At 36.4% G+C, this 25603-nt stretch overlaps 1 protein-coding gene across 1 annotated transcript in view; it reads left to right on the forward strand.

The window, feature by feature from the left end:
* Nucleotides 1–25603, forward strand: part of TTC8 (tetratricopeptide repeat domain 8) — a 42040-nt gene that overhangs the window by 13393 nt on the left and 3044 nt on the right. The window contains exons 4-13 of the mRNA XM_041471946.1: nucleotides 1928–1991; nucleotides 2140–2299; nucleotides 3053–3142; nucleotides 6829–6873; nucleotides 13251–13336; nucleotides 15359–15446; nucleotides 18803–18913; nucleotides 21481–21620; nucleotides 22861–23035; nucleotides 24310–24432. Of these exons, the coding sequence (XP_041327880.1) occupies nucleotides 1928–1991; nucleotides 2140–2299; nucleotides 3053–3142; nucleotides 6829–6873; nucleotides 13251–13336; nucleotides 15359–15446; nucleotides 18803–18913; nucleotides 21481–21620; nucleotides 22861–23035; nucleotides 24310–24432 (1082 nt within the window). The remainder of the gene's footprint in view (nucleotides 1–1927; nucleotides 1992–2139; nucleotides 2300–3052; nucleotides 3143–6828; nucleotides 6874–13250; nucleotides 13337–15358; nucleotides 15447–18802; nucleotides 18914–21480; nucleotides 21621–22860; nucleotides 23036–24309; nucleotides 24433–25603) is intronic.

Genomic DNA, 25603 nt, shown 5'->3' on the forward strand with positions numbered 1-25603 from the left:
CACCTCTCATATTACAATTGGTATTGTCTATACTTTGCCTACTAAGCAGTTTAAATCCTTCTGCATCACTTACATATCCATTTCAATTTCACATCTGCCCTTATCTTAGTTTCCAGATTAAACTCTCTTAATAATGACTTTGCTGTCAGTCGTGAGTTATTAAATAATTACTAAAGTCTATAGGAACCATGGGAAAAAACTACTTTTCTGTGGTTCCTCTTCCCACATATGTAATGGTATCTTTCTTCCTATAATTTTGCTGTGTTAATTTTCCATCGATCTTGTTTATTAATGAAAATGTCCTAGAGCACTGTTTTACAGAAAAATCCATTATGTTACTTTTGGACTATTAACACCATTAATTTTCTCAGGTAATACTGTAATCTTGTTTCAAAGTGTTACCTTGACAGCATATTTTTCAGAAAATTGTACTAATTGGCATTATGGATAATCACAGCTATTTCATTAACTGGGGAGTTAAAGGAGTCATCTACAGTCATCACTGACTGCTGAAATTTCACTCTTAAATTCTAACACTTCTGGTGGCAACATGCACTGCTGTGGCCTTTTACATCTATTCATAGCTAGTTGGCTTGGGAATTCTCAAAGTAAGGACTGAGTTGCCTGGGGTGAGGTGAAAGGAACTGTAAGCATTCTCCCAGCACACTAAAATTTCAAAACAATTGTAGTTATTAAAAAACATGTCTGAAAAAAGGAATTTTAATGTCTTGCCTCTTTTATATTACAGCAAAAGTTTTAAAAATAGTTCAGAAAGTGGAAGAGTAATACATTTGTCTGCTAGTGTGAAAAGTTGAAAGTCACTTTCCCTATTTCACTGAGGAGTGCCCTAGTTACCATGTTAGAAACTGTGTTGAGTGAACTGTCTACCCTTTCTGTTGTGGAGTAAAAACTTCAAGACTCACAGAACTATAGAAGGCAAGTAAGCAGTAGAAGTCCTAAGTGTGTCCAGCCAAAAGGGAGAGAATCCTAGGGGGCTTTTTATGTATGTTAGCAACAATTGCATGTTTAGTTGGTTTTACCAAGGAGATCATGGTTAATACCTTATTTTGTATCATTTAACTTTAAATACGGCTGTAGTCAGATGGCTACTTACAGTTTATTTTGGGGAAAAAAGAATGAAGGAAGCTGTCTACGTATCAGTTTATCTTCAGTTCTTGGAAATATTTGCAATAAAAGCTGTTCATAAGTACACAGGAAATGTATAGATGAGTAACAGTGATTTGTCAAGAATTGCTTGTGTCAACTTAAATCTCATTTCTTTCTGTACATAGTAACAAGCAGCAAAGAGACTGCAAGGTATAAATGTCATATGTTGCTTTTAACTGAGTATTTAAAACCATCTCATAGACATTCACTTAGCAGATTAGAAAAACTGCCCAATCAAATGTCAGTGAATGAAAATCTACCTGCAGGAACTAGTAATTCTTAATGATACACTGTCAAAACAGAAATATGTGAAAAGGGGAGCCCTTCATCCGTTCACCTGGGCTTACTCAAGTCTGGGTGCCAGATAGAAAATATACCATTTCAAGTTAGCCTGGTCTCATTGTTTCAGTAACCTTCTACCTTTAGCACTGTGTGGTGTTTCTAAGGTGTTCTTGACAATTGTTTGGGTCAATCGCAGTAGGCGTCCACACAGGCACTTGTTTGCTCCCCCCAGGTGGGATGTGGAAGAGAATGGAGAGGGTGAATAAAACCAATATTCATTGTTTGGCAGGTTTCTTGCAAGAGTCTTTCAAATTATAAGTAGTAGAATACAGTATTTGGGGTCTGTCTTCTTTATCCCCTCAGTCTGAATAAAGAAATTTCTAGCTTACTGTTTATCATTAAACACAATCATGTTTAAAGTTCTCTGGACAAGGGAGTAACATCTCAAAGTGAAGTGAGAAATGCTCTTATTTTGTAGGACCAGGAACATCTTTGAAACTTCCTACAACTAGCCAAGGTGGCGGCCCCAGCCCAGCTGTTCGGTATGTGATAGTTTATTTTTTAAAATGTGACGAGTTCAAAATGAACAAATCATAAACTTCTGAAAATGAAATGCTTTGTGTAGAACTGTTTAAATTCTCTCTCAATAAATACCACCTAACGTGAGGATAATGTACTTAACATCTTCAGGCCCGTGACTCAATCGGGAAGGCCCATAACAGGATTTGTGAGACCCAGCACGCAGAGCGGACGGCCCAGTACCATGGAACAGGCCATAAGAACGCCTCGAACAGCTCTCACAGCTCGTCCCATCACCAGTGCCTCCGGGGGATACGTCAGGCCGGGCACGGTGAGTTGCTTGCCTCTCTTCCCAGTGTGGAAGATTTCATGGTCACAGTATCTGGCACACTGACACTGTAGTTTACTTAAAAGCTGCATCTAAACTCAAGTTTGAAGGAGGCGACTGTTTTTAATTGTTTAAATTATTTTCAAAATAGAGTTTGAAAACTTGTGCATTTGATAGTTTGGTTATATTAAAAAATGTTCATAAATTCACAAGTTCACCAGGATTCATATAAATTCCAAATTCACAGGCTCCTTGAGACAAGTTTTTATTAATGGAAAACCGTGTAAAGACTGTGACATGATTTCACCATATGTGTCTACTACAAAACAATTGATAAGCATTCAGTGTCTGCCACTTCAAAAGATAAGGAGAATAGTATATACTAATTTATCCCATTATATTGGCAAAATTAATAAACTGCAACCAGCATGAGTATGTAATACATATTAAAATCACATTTATGGCAAAATGTGGCATCCTCTCACTACTGCAGGTGAGAACTAATCTTCCTAAGTATTTCTTGATTTTTTTGGTTACATATCCCAGCTTCCAAGCTACATGCTTAGGCACTGTATGGAAATAGTGGGGATAGACAGAGAAGAAAAAGGTAGGGTTGGTACTGCACAGTAGAGCAGTGAATCTACGAATGTTTTGTTTGGAATTTTGGTGGTTTTTTGTATACTAATAATATTTTGAAAATCTTCAGGAAAAGTGTAGGGATCTTCCCACTTAAAAAGCTTCTTTTTTCCCCCTCAGGCTTCAATGCTAACAAATCCAGATGGCCCTTTCATAAATCTGTCTCGACTGAATTTAACAAAATATGCTCAGATACCCAAACTGGCAAAGGTATGTAACAATTTTAGTTAGTGTTGTGTTATCTTTTTCTTGTTTTCTGGTGTCATTCTGATGTAACTGTGCGTAGGACTGGGGATAAAAACAATGATGAACAGTGGTTTAGATATTAACTCCAGAAAAATAGTGTGTTACTCACCTTTTGACAGTGTTTACCAGACTTGAAATTGAAGCTATGTCTAAAGAGGTTATGGTGAAAGTATAACCTAGGAAAAACATTCGTATAGGAAAAAATGTTCCACTGGTAAATAATTTTGAGCTGTACATCTAGGAGTGATGAAGGGCAGCTAAAAAAAGAAAAAATAAGCCAGCAGTAAAAAACCAGCAGAATCTTCTTTAATGTCTGGAAATGTGGTTCTGTGTACAAATAGATGGCAATCCTGGCCTAAAAATTTTCACAATGTTTGGATTTTTTCTTTGCTTTTATGGTGTGACTTAAAACCTTTTATGTAAAAGGTACCATTTTTTGTTCAGAATGCTTCTTCATTTTCAGTTAAGATCATCAGATTGACGGTCAATGAAACTATCTGACAATAGAGTGGTTTTTGCAGGTTATCCGCCCAACTTACAGATTTCAGCTCCGAGTGGCAGGGAGCTGAAAGTTGTGAGAAGATTTATCTTGCCTTTCAGTGGATTCTTTCCCCAACACAACCAGTTAGCTGTATGGTATTTTCTGTGTATAGTGTGTTCTTCAGAAACAACTGTTGGGCTGAGGCCAACAGCTCATTTTGCACAAGTATCAAGGAATTATCTCTAGGGAGCACAAGGTATCAAACACACTCTAGGGAGCTATATTTGGCTCTCAGCCTAAAGGTGAATATACCAGTATGATTTAGTCTATTTTGAGAAACATAATGGTGAACACTGTTAAGAAAACTGGTAGTATCTGATAGTGTGCTGGTGGAAATAACTCTTCCAGTCCAAAACTTTGGTTAACAGTTTTTCATAAGCAACCAGGAAATTTCTTTGCTCATTAAAGCCTGATCTAGACTGATGTAGGGCGTTGCATCTCAGTTGGTTTTCAAAGGAAATAAATCTTGTGTAATTGCACTGTGTCCTTCCTCCACTGCTTGCATCATTGTCCCTTGGCCTCTTAACCAAACTAGGCAGAAGAAGAGGTATCAAATTTAGTAAGTTCTAGTATGGTGAGGTAATTGAAGACTTCCAGACTAACATCTGAGGGCAGTTACAAATCAGTGCTGAAAAAACACGGCGTGCTTTTTGTCCAATTATGTCCTTGCCGGCAATCAGCCAGCAGACACATTATTATAACTCCATTACAGTCTGGAAAACAGGGGGAATGTAAGAAACCTGTAAGGATTAAGAAGCACAAGACACATCCATAAAAACTAGGCTTAGTTCTTCTGCTTGAAGACAGCTATCTTTTAAATGTGACTGCTAACTACATGTTATTTAAGTAGGTAGGTTAGCTTTCAGAGGAAATATTCTCAACAACGGTTCTCAGGAATGAGAAATGTACATATTTTTAACAATTTTGGGTTTTAATTAGCATTTTCTGTGGCAGATTTGTCTTTCTTCAGTTTCATATGAAAAGAAGCTTAAGCCAAAAAATGTAAATCAACAGTCATAGAAGCATCCATAGGCAGCAAGTGTACTTGTCAGTATTATGAGGCTAATACATTATGACATTAACATTTCACACAAAATGTAAGATCTAAGTTTAAATTCGGAGCTACATGGATTTATAACTTTTTAAACAAAAGAGCAGCAAGTTTAAAGCCAAAGCAGGAGGTGAGAATGAAGACTGCACTCTCTGTTAAGAATAATTGATTAAAGTTTTGAAACTTTTTGAGCTGTCACCTCTCCCAGTGCATAAACCTTGCAGCTATTGAATTCACAAAATTAGCCAGTCTATTCATGTTTGTATATGAATACCTCTTACATACTTCCTCCTTATGGGTTTGAAAAGTAGCCTCACTGTATCTTTTTTAAAGTTAGATTATCTGTCTGAGGTTTTCTAATGTTTTGAAGCATACAGAAATGTGGCTTCTCTTTGACTAACATTAACCATGCTAAAGACTATCCCAGGAAACACCATAGTAGATGTTTAAGGTATCACCTGTCACCAGAGAAAGCCTCTGGTAAATCCCAGTTAGCAACTATTCTCTGGTATGAAACAGAAAGTTTTATCTTTTTTAGCTTGTGGATTTTTAATAGACTTATTAAGATAACTCTAAATATTTTAATCCATGTGAATGTTCAGCCACTTAAATCCTTTTGAAGGTCAGAGTCTGTGCATAACAGCAGTAAATTCCTCATGCCAGCCGTGCAAGAAAACATCTTTCTTGTCACTTCAGATTTACACACTTTTACTGAATGCTCCTCTGTTATTGAACTAGAGGAGAAAATGTTCCACTACTTCTTTATTGTCTATTCTTTTCTTATCTACCTATTCTAAGCTTCTTATAAATGTGTTTCTATTTATAATCCCTTAATGTCTTCTAATCATCTGTTCAGAGTCTTTTCTGACCGAAACTAGAAGAAAAGTAGGTTGTGGTTTATTTTCCTCACAAGATATGACAATTTATTAGAAATTCTCTTAGTTTCCTGAAGGTAAATATTGTAAGAATTTTGTTTAAGAAAATCTGGCAGAAGGGTCGTGGAAACCCTTAAGAGGCTGAGGTCTTGTTCTATATTTCTTTACTCATGAGGCAATATTTTCTCCTGGTGTTTTAGAATGAGTTACACTAATTTAGAAAAATGTTCTGTTCTTTTGAAGCAATTCAGACCTGGGATTTGGATGCAGAAGGTCAAGGTTCAACTCAATTGAACCTTGAGTTACTAGCACCCATAATACATTTTTGGGAGCAGAGGCTTCCAGTCTCCATTTAGGTATCCAGTATCTTTCAATGTCATTTTATTCACTGAACATGCCACCCCCATTACCTGATATATACTCATCTAATATTCTAGTGCAGAGCAGCTACAAGGTAGTATGACTTAATTAGCTTTATAGAGGAGGAAACAAAGCTGCAATTATTTTGATGTGTAATTGTTGTGGCCTTATAAGCAGTTAACTGCAGCACAGCTGATGAATGTGACTTCTTTAAGCTTTGTTATTATGATGGTTTTTTCCAGAAGCAGAGTATTATTAGCATTTATTTATAATTTACAAACAATTTTAAAAATATTTTTTTCCTTTACAGATCCCAAAATATTGCAGAGCTTAAAATTTTTTTTTTCTCCAAAGGCAAAGTTTGCTCAGCTTGCATTCTTAATAAATCTGTGTTTAATTTAAGTAGGCTTACCACCACATAAGCACCTGAGTGTCCATTGCAAAAAGCTTTTTTTAGTTCACTGGTTGATTTTACAGTTAAGAAGTCATTAAACATGTACCAGATTTTCAAATATATATGCACTTTCAGCTGCCTTTTATGTTTTAAAGTGAAGTTAAACACCAAAGATAAGCAGCAATTCTGCTAATCTTTTGAGACAGGTTAGGAATTAAGATGCTTTCCTGTGATGGCAGTATAGCACATCTATAGTTTTTGTCTATTGGATTATCAAATGTAAATGTCAGCATTTGTTATGTGTGAATGTGATTGCTTTCCCAAAGAATTAATTTCTGCTTAGTCTAATTAAGATTCTATATTCCTCTGAAGGAATATTATCAATTTTTCTCTTCAAATATGACAATGTTTTAAATATTTTTCTGGCAGGCATTGTTTGAATATATCTTTCACCATGAAAATGACGTAAAGAATGTAAGTAACTCATATGTTCCTTTTTCAGATTTTATTATGTATGATTCGGTAATTTCTGTCAGTATTGTGCTAAACTAAGGATCCAGGTAGAACATCGCAAGTACAGAAATGAAGCATTAATGGTTGTTTAAGAGGGAGAAATCCTTTCTTACAGGGGTGATAGTCAGGAATGATAATTGGCAAATACCAAGATATGGACTGGTATCTTTTTTGAGAAGTGAAACATTCTAATTGGTAAAACTGGGTCCCTCAGTGATCAATATGACAAGGTCTCTGAATCTAATGAATTCATGTTAATGGAATTTATTGGAGCCTGAGTGGTAGCTGAACTGCCTAGGAAGTTCAGAGTCTTGAGACTTGAGTATAAGTTACAAAAGACTGTCCATTAACAAAGGAAGGTGAAAATACCTGACAAAACAAGTATTGTTGGACATCACTTGACATTTTATACTCCTGAGGTGATTGCTTATACATTTGGGTGAATAAAAAGAAAATGTATTTGGTGAAACTACATAACAATAAAATATAGGATTTTGGATACTTTTTCTAGAAATGTAAATCTGTAATGCTGAGGTGTTTTGTGATATTAAGAGAAAGATTATATTGTCCATACAATTGTCTGTAATTTGTTCTTCAAATATTTTCCTAATTATAAATTCCCTCTTAACCTATCCAAAATTTTTCTTCTGTGGTTCTTATGTTACTGCACTGAATGGGAAAGATCAAGTTTGGGTACACATTGTTTAAGCTTTCAGAAAGAGATAAACGTTGCAGAGGTTTTTTGGCAGTTCACCCAGGAAAGGATCTCTTCATGGAATTAATAAAGTGTCAGTGTATTTCAGCACTATCTTAGATATGTGCACCCAATTGAAATGGAATCAAAATGTTTGAGTTTTTTTGAAATTAGTTTATGTCAATAATGCATAGGTGACTAAACAGTTATTGAACTTTCTGCAACACTACTAGCTGGTGTGCAATTAGATCTGGAGTTAAACTCTCCAGTTAATCAATAACGCACACCAAAAATATTTTGCTGTTGTTGACATAGCTCCTAATAATTTCCAAATGTACTGCTATGTGAAGCTTTTTAATCTAGTATCAAATGATTAAAGTTGTACACTGTCAATTTATTGCATAGCAGTCTTTCAAGAGGATTGAATTGTAATGCACTATTAATCCAAAATATCATTGGAACAGTAAGTGCAAGTGTCAGAAATGTCAGAGAGAAATGGAAATTAACATTTACATAATCCAATACTGAATATGAAGGAGGTACCTGGGTTTTAGCCCACTGGTAACTAAGAATTTATGTTTGTTGCTGAAAATCCACTTCACTAGGAATAAAAGGGACACTTGATATGATGCTGCATGTGTCTGCACTTTAATGACATGCAGGACCTGTAGCCTATACATAGATTCATATAATGGAAGTAATTTTTTCAAGAACTCCAGAAAAAATTGGAAAATGTTTCTGCACTGTACTGCATGTATTTTGAAATCCTTGCTGAGAATCCCAAATCACTGTCTTGCAGGAAGAGTTCTGTTTATATTTTTTTACCCACCTGAGCCTTTTGAATAAATACTTGCAAGCAAAGAGGTGTCAGTTTAATCACCACCATTACTGTGTAATGAAAGAGAGATCAGTATTTGGTTAATGATTGCATCTTATTGGAAGAAACTATTATTGTGAACTGAATTCACACATCACAGAATGAGGTGTCTTTATAATGTAATGTATATCTCTGCAGAGATATTTTTTAGCTGATGAGTTTGCTTTCTCTCATTTGCTTTCACTGCCTCTGTTCTTGTGCGCTTTCTACTCCATTTGCAATATAACTCCATTCTCCAAACTGTTCTCCCTTCCTTTTGAACCTCATCTGCATTAATTTTTCTTAAAAAAAAAAAAAAAAAGAAACACTTGGTTGTCTGCTAAAATGTGGCTGCATCACTGTTTATTCACCTCTCCTAGCAATGGCATTTCACAAATTCAGTATCTTACATCTCCCTGAAAATAATATGGTCACTTAGGGTTCATCAGAGAAACAGCACATAACTTTTTAAAGTTTATCTCGCTCCTACTTGATCACTTGTTAGAACATTCACTGCCATCTCACATCTGTGTATTTCCTGCTGCTGAGTGATAATGGACATTCTTAAAACCCGACACTCTTTTGCCTGAGGTGAGATGAAAGCACTTGAAAGGCTTGGAAGCCTGGGAAATTGACTTAAGTTTGAAAAGTCTTTACTTTGTGCTTTCTGCATGGATAAAATACTACTTCCTGCAGTTTTGAAAATCAAACACAAAGCAGTAGTGACAATATCCTTTCTTTGTCACTGTGCTGAACTGGAACAGTCTGTACTGTTCTCATTTGCATTATTATTTGAGAAACAAAGGCAGTTTTATTATTTATCTTCTGTTTCACATGCAACCAGTATATAGAAAGAAAAAAGACTCAGCAATTTCTGTTGAGAAATGCCATTAATCAGTGTGCATTCAACTGGATAAATAGTGCGAGGAAATTGGTTCAAATTAAAACTAAATATATCTGTAATCTATCAGTTATCAGAAACGTGGGGATGCAAGAAGGACAGAGAAGCAGTGAGCTTTTCAGCACTTGAAAATATATTCAAAAGTCTTTTGTCTTACGTAATGAAAAATTAAACACTTGTCTGAAGAAAATACTATTTCTATATCCATTATTGTTCTTGACTTGTTTCCTTTTGAACACATGTACTTAATAACTGACTTTCTGTATTCCTTGAGCTATTTCTAAAAGCCATTTTGTGGCTTAAATGCTGTAAGAGCAGGGCAGTTCAAAGATTTGTCCAGAAATAGTTCAGCTGCTCCTTTTCTCAGTAGACCATGACGTTGTATTTTGCCATTTTTCACAAATGGTGGGTAATGATGACAAAACACTTGGTCCTAAGGAAGAACAAAGATTGTACACGATATACTTGTGGCCAGAAGTCATGGCCTCTCATTTTTCCTTAGTTCTTCTCAATACTTTGTACTTATACTCTCTGATAGAAATCTATTTAAAATGGAATTATATTAGATCTACAAAATATAGAAATCTAGACAACACTCACCAGAATAAATTGTGCTAAATTGACTATGGCTAATGTCATTTCCTCAGCTATTTTATAGGCTATCTGGTGTTGATTTGTCTACAAATAAGACTTCAGTCAATAATTGTTGCTGGGAAAATTACTGCTATTCAACAGCACATGAAAGAAGAAGCAGATGCTCACTATTGTTTCCATCTATCTAATTTCTAGGTGCATACAATACTCTGTATGAAATTACTGTTTCAAACAACTGTACATTTACCAATTTAATTTTGCAATATAATAGTAAATTGCCACAAGCCTACAGGCTGTTTTATACTGCATTACAGCTGGTTGATAATTTGGAAGTTTTAGTTATAATACATATAGCTAAGGAAAGTAATGGTAAAAAAAAAGAAACTCACAATCATGCTAAATACAATTAAAGAATATATATTAATTTTCATTCTTTAAAAAAAAACCCTTTAAAAAAAATAAACAGAAAATCCACCAAGTATCAGGGTTTTTTAACCTGATAAGAACATAACATAAGAACTGGGAGTGAAATAAATTTGTTCTGAAAAGCTTCTCAGGGTCAAGACTGTTGTTGAAATGGGCTGTGCATTTTTGAGTGTGCTAAGTCCTCTAGACAGTAAAAACTTCAGCTCAACAGTATGTCCAGATGATGAGTTATATCCTAAAGTTTATTTAAACTTTCAGGACAAGCAGTGTAGGTTTTGAACTGATATACATATAGCAATCAAAAATCCTATGTCAAAGGACATATCAGTATCTGCCAATTCCAAATCCAGCCTGGTTTTCCCTTTGAGTTATTAATATGAATACACCAATATCCAACAACACACAGGAGTGCAGGACAGACATATCACTACTGCTCTTACAGGTTGATTTTAAATTAACATGTTGTGCAGACTCAACACTGATTTGTACTCAAAGTGTACAATTAAAAACTCAAAGTTTGCAGCAAACTGAAACTTAAATATGCTAGCTGTTTGTATTGACATGGCAAGTTGAAAGGTTTTACTTTTAAAAGGCTATTTTAATCTATTTACTAATATGTCAAGGGCCACATTGTCAAAAGATTTTTGTTTTTTTTTGCAATACCAGCAAAAGTTTTTAACTATTAGTGTGTATGAAGCCTTCTCAGGGAAACACTTCTAAGAAGTATTTGTAACTTTGGTAGGATTTTTTGATTGAAGTTATTGTAATTGCTTGTAAAGTATCAGAAACAGGATCATCCTATTACTTTCCTTTTTCATTAATTGGAAAATATAAAAGCAGGATTAAATTTCATAAGCTAACTTCAAAATGAAGTTATGCTGTGTTTCTTGATGCTAGTAGAAGACGCCAGGATCTGCACCAACAAATAAACTGCTGATGTTACTGTCTACTATGTCTACTAAAGCACTCTTAGTTTCCATTTTCCAATCACAGTCAAAATTGTTAGCCTTGCATAAAATAGTTATCAGAAGCAATTAGGGTACCAGAAAGAAACCTGAATGTATATCTACAGAAGGGATCATTTTCTGAAACTCAGTCCTCCTTCTTGAGCCCTTGCCATCAGAGAACTCTGAGGAAAGCTCTTTGGAGCATGGTATTGGCAGAATGATCCATACTCCTCTGAAGTGGCTGCTCCTGCTGCAGTAGAAGCAGGTGTGGTATTTTACAGTCACCCAAGTTGTTTATACATCTGTAAATGCAACAGAATTAACCAATGTTTAACATCAACTACTTTCACAGATTTTCCAGTACTGGGACAAAATTGCTTATGTGCCTTCCCATGAAAGGAAGAATCTGCCCGGAAGGGTGTTCGGATCATTTCTGTCTTGAAGCAAGCTTATTCCCCATTATAGTTGTAGCATCGAAAGACCCTGTTGGGCGATTTGCAAAGACATGAAGAAACAGAGGGCAACCAAGACAAGAGCTGCCATCTAAGGCTGTCAATGATTCTACCTAACTTGAAGAAACAATGAATTCAGAGTTGTAGCTTTACCTGAATTTTCTCTCTCCTGTCACAGAGGCAGGGAATGCTGTCTCTTTCTCTTAGGGACAGCACTGATGCAGCTACTTATCTTGAATTGCTACAGAAAACAAATTATTCTTTCATTCTCACAGAGCCAAAGGAGAGCAACTTGTCTAAATTGTCATATCTCCACTGACTTTTCTTCATTATGCCAGATCTAAATCCATTGACTGCTAGCAGAAAGAACAGGAACCCAGTGTAGGTGTAGATGTCACTAAATTGGGCTCTTACAGCATTTCAGTATTCAGATTAATTTTTCCTGGAATTATTAGTTTCTTTGCAACTGAGTGACTGGTGCACGGAACTTTTACATATTGTTCCTAATAGATAACTTGTTCCTGATTTCTGTGGTCTGCAAAATGTTTACCAGTAAAAGCAGGCAAGAAAGGTTGGTTCTTTGTTATAAAAACACTGTGCTAAAGCTTTTTTACTCTGCTTCTGATGATATCCTGAAAATATAACAAACATAACATGGCTTTGATATGTTCTGAGATAAAATGAAATTTAAAAAAAAAAAAAAAAAAGAAGCACAAGTGTTTCTATGGTAGATTGTGGTACAGGAAAGACATATATTTACCATGTTTTACCAGAGGCATCGAAATTTACCAGAGGCATTGAAACCCTAAAACATGAAAGGCCATATATTCTGCTGTGGTGGCTGATCAGAGAACATTGATTAGTTTACTTGCTTTTCCAGTATACCAGTCAAAAGAGATTTTAGACCTCCACCATCTTCAACAGATATCTATTTTTTAGAATATTTCTCTGTTTTTCCTGTAATAAAATGTTTACATTATAGACTTTTTAAAGGAAGAAATATTTCTTATTGTACACATTTGAGAGTCTCCAGAAGTGATGGCAACCTGATATTAGCAATGAGATGAAAATTTCTGCAGTATTTCAAACTCACTTATTTCTTCTTTTATTTCTTTATTTTATCTTTACTTGGTTTTAACAACTTTTACTGAAAAAGGATGGGAAGCTTGGAAAAAGTGTTTGTGCTTAAACAAATAGTGTGTTCTGAAGTGGCACTGCAGGAATCTGATCAAATTAATTTTCTGTTTTCTCTTTGATTTAGAAGAAACTGTTTGGATTGCTTATTTTTGTAGGGACAAATAAAGCTTTCAGCTATTTTATGCACTGAACTGTAAATGTAATAAATAAAAAGCAGTGCTTCCACCTCAAGTTAACTGGATTTTTGCTCAACATTTTCTCTTCACAAAAATCTTTACTGTGTTTTCTTTGTGTAAATATTAATTTTAAGATGATGGGTTTATTTTGAAAGGCTCTAGATTTGGCAGCCCTTGCCACTGAGTATGCACAGTTCAAGGACTGGTGGTGGAAAGTCCAAATTGGGAAGTGCTACTATAGGTAAGCCATTGTTCATTTCTTCTGTGGTGAGTGATTGTGAGTGCAGGACCTGTACTGCTGAGTGTGTTGGGCAATGCTGAACACTGAGAAATAGCTCAGAAAATGTTTTGTTGAAGAGTGCTGTGCTTACAGTTAAATCTCCTTTAATGTACAAGGAGACCACTGCTTGAGATAAAGGCATCATAGTGAGTAACTGAATTAGTTGCAATTTTGCCTTTGTTAATGGATTTTAAAGTAATTATTTGAAAAGTCAGTCAATAAATGCAAAGAACTATTGTTAAAACACACCATATAAAATAAATATTACAGTATTAGTTTGAGAAATAATCTGTCAATGAGGGCTTCAGATTGATGAAATAATACAGAATCAAATATTCGTGTTAGAGAATTACATTGCCCAAGAAGTACCAGTTAAAAATATGCTGAGGCCTAAAGCTGGCACCCCATACACAAGCATCATATCAGAGTAGGATAATGAGAAATATTAGCAATTCTTAAAACAACTACCCACCCTTTACTTCTTCCTGGGCTCAACTCTACTCCCTGTTTTTTCTACCTCCTCCCTTCCCAGCAACACAGGGGGACAGGAAATGGAGGTTGCAGTCAGTTTGTCTCTGCTGCTCCTTTCTCCTCAGGAGAAGAACTCACACTCTTCCTTTCTGCAGCATAAGTCCTCCCCAGGGTCACAAGTCCTGCTAGTAGACCTTCTCCAGTGTGGGCTCATCTCGGGCCACAGGTCTTGCCAGGAGTATGTTCCAGCATGGGCATCCCATGGAGTCACAGCCCCCTTTGGGCATCCACCTGCTCCAGCATGGGTTCCTTCCCAGGCTGCAGGTGGATCTCTGCATCCTCTTAGTCCTCCATGGGCCGCAGGGCAAAGGCACAGCTGCCTCACCATGGTCTTCACCAAGGGCTGCAAAGGAACTTCTGCAGCACCTCCTCCTGCTCCTTCTGCACTGACCTTGGTATCTGTACAGTTCTTCCCACAGATTCTTACTCCTCTCTCTGCCTGCCATTGTACTGGTTTTTCCTCCTTCTTAAATGTATTATCCCTGCATGTTACATTATTCCTATGCTGACTGGAGGCACTACCACTGTCATGGGTGGGCTCAGCCTTGGCCAGCCATGATTCCATCTTGGAGCCCTCTGGCATTGGCTCTGTCACACATTGGAGACATGTCAGCTTCTCATAGAAGCCATTCCTAAATCCTCCAGCTACCAAAACCTTGTCATGCAAACCCAACACATGAGCTTAGAGGTCATTCATTACTTTCAGGATTTTTATGAATCATGTTATAGACACTAATGAATCCAAGCAGATACATGGACTTCCAGGATCACAAACTACCTTATGTCCCCATTGGCTGTGCTTCTTTGTTTTAGCTGGCTTGTTCTGTTTGTGTTTTGCATTTCTTCAGCAGGTATGTGCTCTTTGGGTGAAGGAAACAAAAAACAATTTATATATGAGAAAGTGTGTCATTTTCTGTTGTTAAAATTGCACGGTCCTCTTAATTTGTAGTTATGTACCTTTTATAGATTAGTGCAAAACATTTGACTGTAATTATGCAAAATAAATGCCTTTGATATGAAATAGACTCCTGTGATGTTCATTCACAGTGGAGATTATCTGTGTGATCTTTGCCATGGGTGAGGAAATTCTGGTCTGAAATAGTTTGGGTAGAGACATTAATTGCTCATTTTCTACTGTCTGTTTTAAGAGCAGGAGGAATTCCTGTGAATACATCATTATTCATGTTCATCCATTCCAGAAGACTGCATGTATAAGAGAGGGCCAAATTTCATGGATTTATCTTTTCTATAGTTTTGAATGGTTGTTTTGCTATCTATAAACAATGACATGTTTTTTGTTAATGTGCACACAAATATGTGGTCATAAGGTGTGCTTTCAGGCAGTTTATGTTTGGTTTAGTTTGAACTGCTTCATTATTTAATAAGCTTATAAAATTCCTGAAAAAACCACAGTAAACAATTACCTTCTATATGTATCTGTTGTCTCTTTAGGTTGGGATTATATCGTGAAGCTGAAAAGCAATTTAAGTCAGCCCTTAAACAGCAGGACATGGTTGATACAATCTTGTACTTGGCAAAAGTAAGTCATAGATACATCATTGTGTGTAAAAGTGTGTGGTCTTCATGCCTGAGGCAGTACATGCTAATAGTTGCAGTGGAAGTCGATGGTTTATGAAATTGCTATAGAGCTCCCAGATTTCACAAACAAGATTTTTAAAAATGTTCTATGTTACTGGATTCTTTGTTCTAAATTCCAATGAGGATTATGTAGCTATAAAATTATTGGAGTTCCAGTATGAAGAACAATGTGGCTATATATGGTCTCCTAGGAAACAAATGCAATAAATCTGTAAATAAAGAGCAAAGCTCAAAATCCTAGTTTCACAAGCAAAATCAAAACAAAGCGAGCTTAAAGGAAGCAATCAGAGACCTTGAAACAGGGAATGTTTTGTCAAAATAAAGGCATTAAAAGCTTTAAAAGAACAAGTGGTACAGATGAGTCTCAGAACTACTTGTTTACCAGGATACACATTAGATTCTAAGCATTTTCTAAGACATTCAAGAAAATGTGGCCTGTGAGAAACTAAAACTTCATCATGTCCTGGAAGGAGATGAAACCAGTTACTCTCTATCAGTTCCCTTAAGCTGGCTGTCAGAGGCCTGTCCAAAAGTCACCACTGGTAGTGGGTAATTCAGATTATTCATATGTTCTTTACGTTTCCTGAGCAATTTATGTTTTGTATTTGAATGGTCATCATTGCTATCTAGAGATGTGTCCACAGTACTGTGTTTGAAGTTCATTGAAGCTTATTAATTTTCCTGTCTCTATCACAAGTCATTCTGCAAAATACACATGATCACAAAATAGTTTGTGTTGGAAGGGATGCCAAAGATCATCCAATTCCAATCACTCCCCTCCCTCCCCCATGGACAGGGATTCCTTCCACTAGACCAGGTTGCTCAGAGCCCCATCCAACCTGGCCTTGAACACTGTCAGGGATGGGGTATCCACAGCTTCTCTGGACAACCTCTTCCAGTGCCTCACCGCCCTCATAGTGAAGAATGTCTTCTTACTATCTAGTATAAACATACCAATTTTCAGGTCAAAGCCATTCCCCCTTGTCCTGTCACTACGTGTCCCTTTAAAAAGTCCCTCTTCAGCTTTCTTGTAGGGTCCTGTCAAGTGCTGGAATGCTGCAATTAGGTGACCCTACATCCTTCTGTTCTCCAGGCTGACTCAACTCTCTCAGCCTTTCCTCCCAGGAGAGGTGTTCCATCCCTATTATCATCTTGCTGGCCCTTCTCCCGACTCACTCCATGAACTACACAGAATTATTCACTTGGCAGAGTAATTGGATTAACAAACAGTGATTCATTACAGGAGATTTGCGTCCCCCTACATCAGTACTAGCTCAGGCAGGAGCTTCATTTGAACTTCCACCTCCCACTCTATAGAGCAGCTTGCTCAAGTATAAAACATTGCACAGCAGAATTTAGTGACTGTCAGTGGACAGGCAGTAGACTAAGGCACAAAGATATGGCTCAGTTTAACAGAAATGAAAAATTCAGACTTGAGTTAAGCAGCCATTAAAAAATAATAAGATTGCATAAAGTTCTGTGGAAATATACAGATAATAAGATACTAGTTAGTTTTGTTTATATTCATTATTGCAACAGCTATCTGGGTTTTTAATAATATTTTCTTGAAAGTGATCTCTCCCTTGAAATTCTAGTTTACAAAAATACAAAAGACGAAAAAAAAAAAGGTAAGAGTCTTTAAAGCAGTCAGGACCTGCTGTGAATTTACAAAGTATTTCATGACCTAGAAGAGCTAGAAATGGGATATTTTTACAAGAGATAAGCAAGAGACCAAAAAGAGAATGGAGCTATTCTGCTTTTAGTATATAAACCATAGTTACTCTAGCTGTAGTACTTTTAAACAGCAAGTCTCCCCAAAGCAACTGTAAGTAGATGGCAATTGCCCCACTTGTTTTTTAATTTCTTTTGCTGCTTATCTAGAGAGCAGCTCTACTGTCTACAGAGATGTTGGATAGTGTGATATCACACTGGATAGGGAATTACATAGTAGACTACTGTGACTGTGTGATTTTAGCATCTCAGGTGAGTGCATCTCACTTCAGATGCTAAAATTGGAAGTGAGTTTGGAGTCAGCCTCTAGATAAAGCAATAGAACAGATTTAAGTCATTAATGGTCAGAAAACATACTTCATAAACAAAGATAAAAATATAAAAAAGGGAGTTTCTGGGGGATCTAGAATCTAGGGGAGTTTCACACTGTCCATTTTTTAAATTGGATGCATCATTCATGGTTAACGATGTAATTAGGGCAGTTCTAATCTACTAAGTATCATGCTCTCCAAAACCCTTGCTCTTATAGATTTTCAGAAGAAGACATTATCTTTCTAGCTTAATACAGGAAATGTGAGTGACATTAGCAGAATGAGTGTAAAAAATGCCTGTATTTTAACATTTTGCCAATGACCAACTTGGAATGGCAGTCCCTTTCTTGGAAGACACTCACAGTTGTCAGCTCTTTGATAATTAAGAATGTCATTGAGTGGTCATAGGAAAGAATGCTTTGCAAATGTCTACAGCAGTATATATCCATGGGATTGCAAAAAAACAAGGTACAGTTGTAATTGTTGGTAGTCAAAAGTCCATGAAGCTTAAGGGCAAAAGCAGAAATTGGAGGTTTCTCAAGTGTTCAGCTAACACTGGTATTTGTTTTACGTTTCATCACAGAAAGCTTGTATCAGGATAGCAGTCACAGATTCTTTCTCTTCTTTAGTAGTATCAAATATTAGCACTGATTAATATACTATTTCTCCAACAAAATCCTTTTCCACTCAGTGGGAGATAGAGAAATCATTCTAGCCATCCAAAGCATGAGTGCAGGGTTTTTCCCTTTGCTGTAGCTGTGTTTACCATACCCCACAGCTGGAGGGCTTTACAGTTGTACTCTTAGACAGCTGCTGAGGTGGTCCCTATCCATATTACTGATATAAGTAAAATAGTTTGATATTGCAGCACTATTAACCTGAAAATCCTGTTCTTTTAAGCCCAAACACAAGTTTTTGAAAATACATTAAAGAGGGAAATATTCAAGGTGATACCTTCACCTCAGTGTCAAACTATATTATATATGATAATAAATAACAAGACATTTTAAATTAGTAATATTCAAATAAATCATATATAGGTGAATTTAATTATCTTAAGTAGCATATTTTATCTTCATTACACAGATTTATTCATTATTCACTCCATTATTTTCCCAGTATTATTCATCATCTCAGCTAATGGTTTCCTGTATAAATGGAGGTGTCATCCCTTTTATTTATCTCCCTTGCTAAACAGCAGAACATGTATAAATGTCAGACATTTGACATCTATGTACACTTTTTATTTGCTTAGGTGTATTTGCGCTTGGATCAGCCTGTAACAGCTCTGAACCTTTTCAAGCAAGGGTTAGAGCGATTTCCTGGAGAAGTGACTCTTCTTTGTGGAATTGCCCGAATCTACGAGGTATGCTCCCACTATGCAGTCCTTATAGGGGCCAAATGTAGCTGCTTGAGCAAGAGGCAATAGTTATAACTAATAACTAATAGTTATAATAATAACTAAGGTCATCAAAAACCAACTGTGCTGATTTTCAGTGTCACTAATGCAAAACAGGTAACTTTCCACAAAGGTAACAAGGTAATGTCAGCAGAGCCCTGCAGGCTTATTTGTTTCAATGATTAATCACACCATTGAGATCTCATTTGCCCTTGGCATGCAGAAGCAAGTCCATATTAAGTCAAGTTGTCCAGATGTTGTCCGTGCTAGTTTATATATATTTCATCATACTAAAACTGCTCAAGTCACCAACCAGCAAAATTAAACAGCAAAATAGTTTCTTTGTCTGTGTTGCTTTCATTAGCACTATGTGTTGTCATTAGTCTCTTAATGCTCTGAGAACAATTAGAATGTGAAAGTTTCTTAGTTAGGAAGTAAATGTTGTATTAAGTAGGATTAGTTATAAAGTAGTTTCACTTTAGCATGGTAACCATGTATTTTATATTTTAAAATTGGGTATTTTCACATCAAACGGTGGATTTCATATTGTTTTTCCACTGAAAGTTGGTAAAGTGCTCTTCCAGAACAAATGTTAAAAACAAAGTAATGAATTTCTTTTTGTGTGTCTATATTCACGCTTGGCATTCTATCCTGTTCTCATCATTCTCATCTAACCCCTAAGCCTTAATCCATTTTCATGTTAAATCCTTTTTGTCCTTCAGCAAGAAAAAAAACAGCTGCATAATTTTGGAGGCTTTTCTTTCTGAATTGTTGAATAGTTTTTAATATAGATGTTATTTTGCAGAACCATACATAACATTGCATAACCCTTTAAGGAATTATTAAAGAGCAGCATGTATTTGATAGGATCTAGTTTTGCACTGACACTTCAGTGAAGGATAATAGCTTCATTAGCAAAGATTTGCACTGCAGCATAGGGCTGCTTTCATTATATAGACTCACAAGTGGAATATATTTCAGACATGTTAATCAGAGTTTTTCTTCTCAGTCACTAACTTTTGACAGCACAAATGTTTGTAGAGCATTTTTGATTTTAAAAAAACTATGTAATTTTTGAAGGGACTACTTTATTACTATTTCCTTGAATCACAATAAATCCTTTTTTTTTGTAGCTAAATGCACTGCTGAGGTTATATAAAGGCTTATTCTTTAGTTATGTTGGGAGCACATTGTATCTACAGCACACAGATAGAAGTTATTCCTATACAAACACAGAAGCAAATTTGATCTCTTAGTTTATTTTTTTTCTTGCAGGGGCTAGGTTCTCAGGGCCTTGCACCCCTCAGAAACAGTGCACTGTCATTTATAGCAGTGAGTTTAGCCTAATTCATCTTCCAAGTAGCACACATCCAAGCATATATTTATATACCATACAGTTCTCTTAACTGTCATATCCTAGGTAGTACAGGTTTTGGTAAATTCACGATTCCTGTTTTCAAAGGCACATAATAGATTTTCATATGTAATTATATTGAAAATAGTTGAGACGTTGTCTGACGAAGTCAGTCTGTTCTGTGTTACCATGCTGGAAACTGACTGCACAGTTCTGGGTGTCACAAAACATTGTGCAAGAAGGGGCAAATGTCTATGGCACGTGGTGCTGCTCCAGCACTGGTCCCCCTGGTGACAAGGGTCACAAGTCCTGTCAGTGAACCTGATCCAGTGTGGGGTCCTCTCCTCACGGGGCCACAGGTCCTGCCAGGAGCCTGCTCCAGCATGGATTTGCCACAGGGTCACAGCCCACAGCAGGGTCACCTGCTCCAGCATGGAGCTTCTCCACAGGCTGCAGGTGGATCTCTGCTCCCCTGTTGACCTCCACAGGATCCAGAGGCACAGCTGCCTCACCATGGTCTTCACCACGGGCTGCAGGGGAATCTCAGCTCTGGTGCCTGGAGCACCTCCTGCCCCTCCTGCACTGACCTTGGTGTCTGCAGAGTTGTTCCTCACATATTCTCACTCCTCTCTTCCTGGTCACAATTACATCTGTGCAATATTTTTTTTTTTCCTTTTAAAATATGTTGTATGTTATCACAGACATGTAACTACCCTCTCTGATGAGCTCAGCCTTGAGCCCAGCAGTGGGTCCATCCCAGAACCGGCTGGCATTGGCTCTGTTGGATGTGGAGGAAGCTCTGGAAGCTTCTCACAGAAGCCACCTCTGTAGTCCCCCTTCAACTTCCAAACTCAATACAACAGGCTGTCTCTCTTTCTAAAAAATAAAACTCAAATAAATTTCTTTTTGTAGTTGTGGCAGAGAGTTAATTTCAGGTAAAGATATTACTAATAAATCAATATGCATTCCTGTCATGGATATGTGTGCTGCTTGTGAAGATGCCAGACAGTGGTGTTGAACAGTACAACCAGAGAACTTTAAGAGCATATATAATTAATCTCAATTAGGTACTCTACAGGGCATAGATAAAGCACTCAGTGGATTAACATTTTAATGAGTTCCACATTAAAAATAGGTGATAAACAGTGGAAGTAATTGGAATTTTTGTCCAATTGTGTAGGAAATGAACAATATCTCCTCGGCTGCGGAGTACTATAAAGAGGTGTTAAAACAAGACAATACTCACGTGGAAGCCATTGCATGCATTGGCAGTAACCATTTTTATTCAGACCAACCTGAGATAGCTCTGCGGTTTTACAGGTATCTGTACTTATGGAGAGGGAGAGAGGGAGGGAGGGAGGGAGGGGGAACAGAATATGTGAGAAGGTAATATAAAGGATTGATCTTTGTAATGCAGGAAAAAATTAATTAGGAGATTGGCATAGGAGTATGAATGAGCATTTGGACAAATATTACCATAAAATCAGTGTAACAGCTTCTGTATCTTTTTATACGGTGATAAGTACATCACTACAAACTTGTAATCATTAGATGAGGGGGATGTAGAAATATCAACATAGATTATCATTCAACCAATAAACAAGGGAAGTTCTTTCACAGCATGAGGCAGTTTGAGAACAGTGGATCTTACCCTCAACTTCAAATGCACACGGAAGGCACAAGGACTTCCTCTTTAGCCCTTACTCCACCTCAAGTGACCAGGTGTTGAACTGACCTGGAATGTGGGCTGGGCTTCCTGTGTGTTTTGCTGAAAGCAATGAAGAGATAGTTTAACACTGCTGCTTGATTTTTATTTCAATACGGTCAGAGTGCAAAGGAGCCTGACTTTCCCTTGCCAAGAGCAGATTAAGTCAGCAAGAGCACTATCATTACACTTCTGTTGGACTTGAGCTCTTCTATGCTTTAGGTTCAGAAACTCACAGTCATGCTGCAGACAGCAGCCCTCATTTTCCCTGGTCCTCATAGCATTTCTGTTTATTCCTATAAATAGGAATAAACAGAATTTTTATAATGCATCTCTATTTTAAAAGATCCATTAAGCAGTATCAGTGTGAATCAAAATCTGAGTTATGCTTGATGTGTAAGATTAATATACATTCACATCTAAATATACTAATATTACTAATTAGAGCAGTTCTGAAGGATGGGAATCAAGCAAAAAACTGAATTAAGGATTCAAAAATTGAATTAAGAATTTAAGAATTATACAAAGTAATTGCAACAAACTACAGCTTGATTGATGTGGGAGAAAGAGGAAACAGAAAGTCTGCTACATCTCTGTCTTACAGTAAAGTCAGATCATGTAACCTAGTCAAGAAGACAGAAGTTACTAATTTACACAGACTTTTGCACAGTTGTGATTCTGATAAAAATACCTTGCACTGTCCTTCATGAAATTAACAAGTATAAGACTGTAACACTTGGTTTTTATACCATTTCAGATTAGGGGGAAAGGAGGAGAGAACTTTGTCTTTTAGAGCAAACTCCTACTTGAAATTAATAAAAAAAAAAAACCAACAAATGTTTTCTTTCAATCTAGACGGCTCCTGCAGATGGGTGTTTATAACTGCCAGCTCTTTAACAATCTGGGCCTCTGTTGCTTCTATGCCCAGCAATATGATATGACACTATCTTCATTTGAACGGGCACTGTTTTTGGCTGAAAATGAGGAGGAGACAGCAGATGTGTGGTACAACTTGGGACACGTGGCTGTGGTATGAAGAATATTAACCATCTTTCTGAATAAGTGAAATTTATTTAAAAATGTAAAAAAATAACTGGGAAGGAGTAATTTCCCTTCTTGGAAATACAAAACCTGATAGTGTACAGGATAAAGTCCAGTACAGATGGAATGTTTACTTGCACTTCAGTGGGGAAGAAGCAGCAAGAGAAAAACTCTGTACTTCACAGAATGTGGATTTCTCCTGCTAAAAGATGCTCACTCCCTACTGTCTTTAATTTTCACATCTTTCTGAAAAAATGACGACATACACCAGCCCTTGAAGGCCTTGGCTGCAAAAGAAGATAATCTGACCAAAAAAAAAAATTAATTCAAGATATTTTTCTAGGAACTATTATTTGTTTTACATGGAGAATTAGACTGATTCTCATCATAAAAATACACATTCAACACCAAGTAACCAATACTAAAGCACTAAGTAGATCATAGTTGAGAAGGTATTTTCCTCTGTCTTAAAGGCAGCTATAGAAATATTGTGTAGTTATGTGATAAATTGTGTTAAATTTCTACATAATTTTTCTTTCAGTCTTGCCCATTTTTGCAGATGTTCTTCAAGAAGTTGTGTTGGATTTCTCTTTAGCTACCTGCCCAGAATAAGTTTGATGAATAAAGTTTTTGACATGAGTTTTCTAATATGAGTTGTCTTCAGTTGCTGATAATGATTTGAGTCAGAAACACAACTGTGTCTTGTACTGCAGCTAGGATAAACACAGTAATTTATACTGCCTTAAAGATTGAAATTTGAACTGATGTGCCTGTATTTCTCAGCATTTGTCACTTTTGATGTTTAACCTGATGCTGTGCCAGTGTCAGTCTTAACACTACAGTAGTATTAGTCAGCTGCTCCATCTGAGGAGTGAATCTTTCTTAACTTAAATATGTGTAGAGACAAAGAAGCAAGATTACTTCCTCTCTGGAGAAATCTCAGTTTTTCTTACCCTGCTATAGACAGTAGCAGATAGCATAATCTTTAAATGCCACTTTAGTCATCCAAAAGTTAAATTAGATTAAATGAATATCACTTGAAGCATGGAAGTTTGTGCTGGAGAGAAATTATTCTGTCTGTAGGAAGAATAAAGAAGAAATGAGAGGATCTGGGAAGAAAGCACATACGTTTCTGATAGGCATGTTTTTATTGTAATTTGCATTCCATTGTAGTACTTATGGGTGAAAAAATACTCCAAAAACCAAAACAGATGCATGTTGTTTCCAATATTTTCACAAGTGAAAACACAGTTTTTCTTTTAGGGCATAGGAGACCTGAATCTGGCTTACCAGTGTTTCAAGCTGACATTAGTTAACAATAACGACTACGCAGAAGCTTACAACAACTTGGCTGTGCTGGAAATGCGAAAAGGTCACACTGAACAGGTCAGTGCTGAATCCAGCCTAAGGAGAATGCTTCATTTAGGCATTTTGTATTTAACAAACATCATTTCGTTAAGGTGGAGGCATTATATGAATGTCTAACTCACTGTTACAGGCAGAAAACATGGATGACTATTATACATGCTTCAGTGTAAGCTCTCTATTGTCATGCCATCTCTCATTAAACTGCTTATTCTTTGACATATCTAAATGAATCATCAAAGACAAGCAAGGTTTCCAATAACTTTTCAGTTGTTGAGATGTTTGTTTCTTTTGTTTAATTGATACCCAAAGCAAACCCCGTGGCTTTGAAATCTTCACTTGAAAGACAGCTTTGACTGTATATTCAGTTTATAAATGCAGGTAACATACTTTTGTTGGGTGGCAGAAAAGAGCAATCAGATATCTCTTGAAAGTTGGGGCTTTTTTAGCAAGGACATTGCATTAGAATTTCGTCAGAAAGAAACAGGTTCTTGATAAACACCTTTGCATCAACAGGCTTGGTCGTTCATCTTGCCTAATGTGAGTATACTGAATGTATTGTGTTAAGATATATAATTGACGTGCATGGTGGAATAAATGTCACCATTTTTATACACATGCAGGGAAAATGAATATGTGTTTTTGGACAGTTTTGGACTGAACTACTGTGAGCTTGTTTTAGACCTCATGAGAGCAAGCTAATTTGATGGATTAATGTATACATCATAGAGCTAAAATAAATTATAAATACCTTTTTTAAGAGCAGATTCTCTTAGACAGAAGTTAACTTTATTCAGATAACCTAGCAATTACCATGGAAACACTGAAATGAACCTAGAACTGGATGTTTCCAGTGACAGATAAACTTTGGGTTTTGTTTCAGTTTCATAATCAGTAAATTTTTAGACATTTAATTCCCTAGAGGAGCATACCCTCAATGGTGGAAGTTGTGGTTGCTCATTACTAGCACTGCAGAGCCTTTCCATTAGTTTTTAGCTTAAAATTTTCAGTTTTCTTCTTGTATCACATGTATAATTAAAAATTAGGATAATTTTGGCAATAAAAATATGTGCAGAAGAATAAAAAAAGAGATTATATTTTGTTTATCTTGGATTTTATTTCACAATGTTCTTTCATAAGTACTGTTGCATGTACTCAGACTTTTCAGATGTAGGAAGTTTTAATAAGTTCC

The sequence above is a fragment of the Pyrgilauda ruficollis genome, unplaced genomic scaffold (assembly GCF_017590135.1).
Source record: "Pyrgilauda ruficollis isolate IOZ18807 unplaced genomic scaffold, ASM1759013v1 scaffold28, whole genome shotgun sequence".
Classification (NCBI taxonomy): Eukaryota; Metazoa; Chordata; class Aves; order Passeriformes; family Passeridae; genus Pyrgilauda; species Pyrgilauda ruficollis.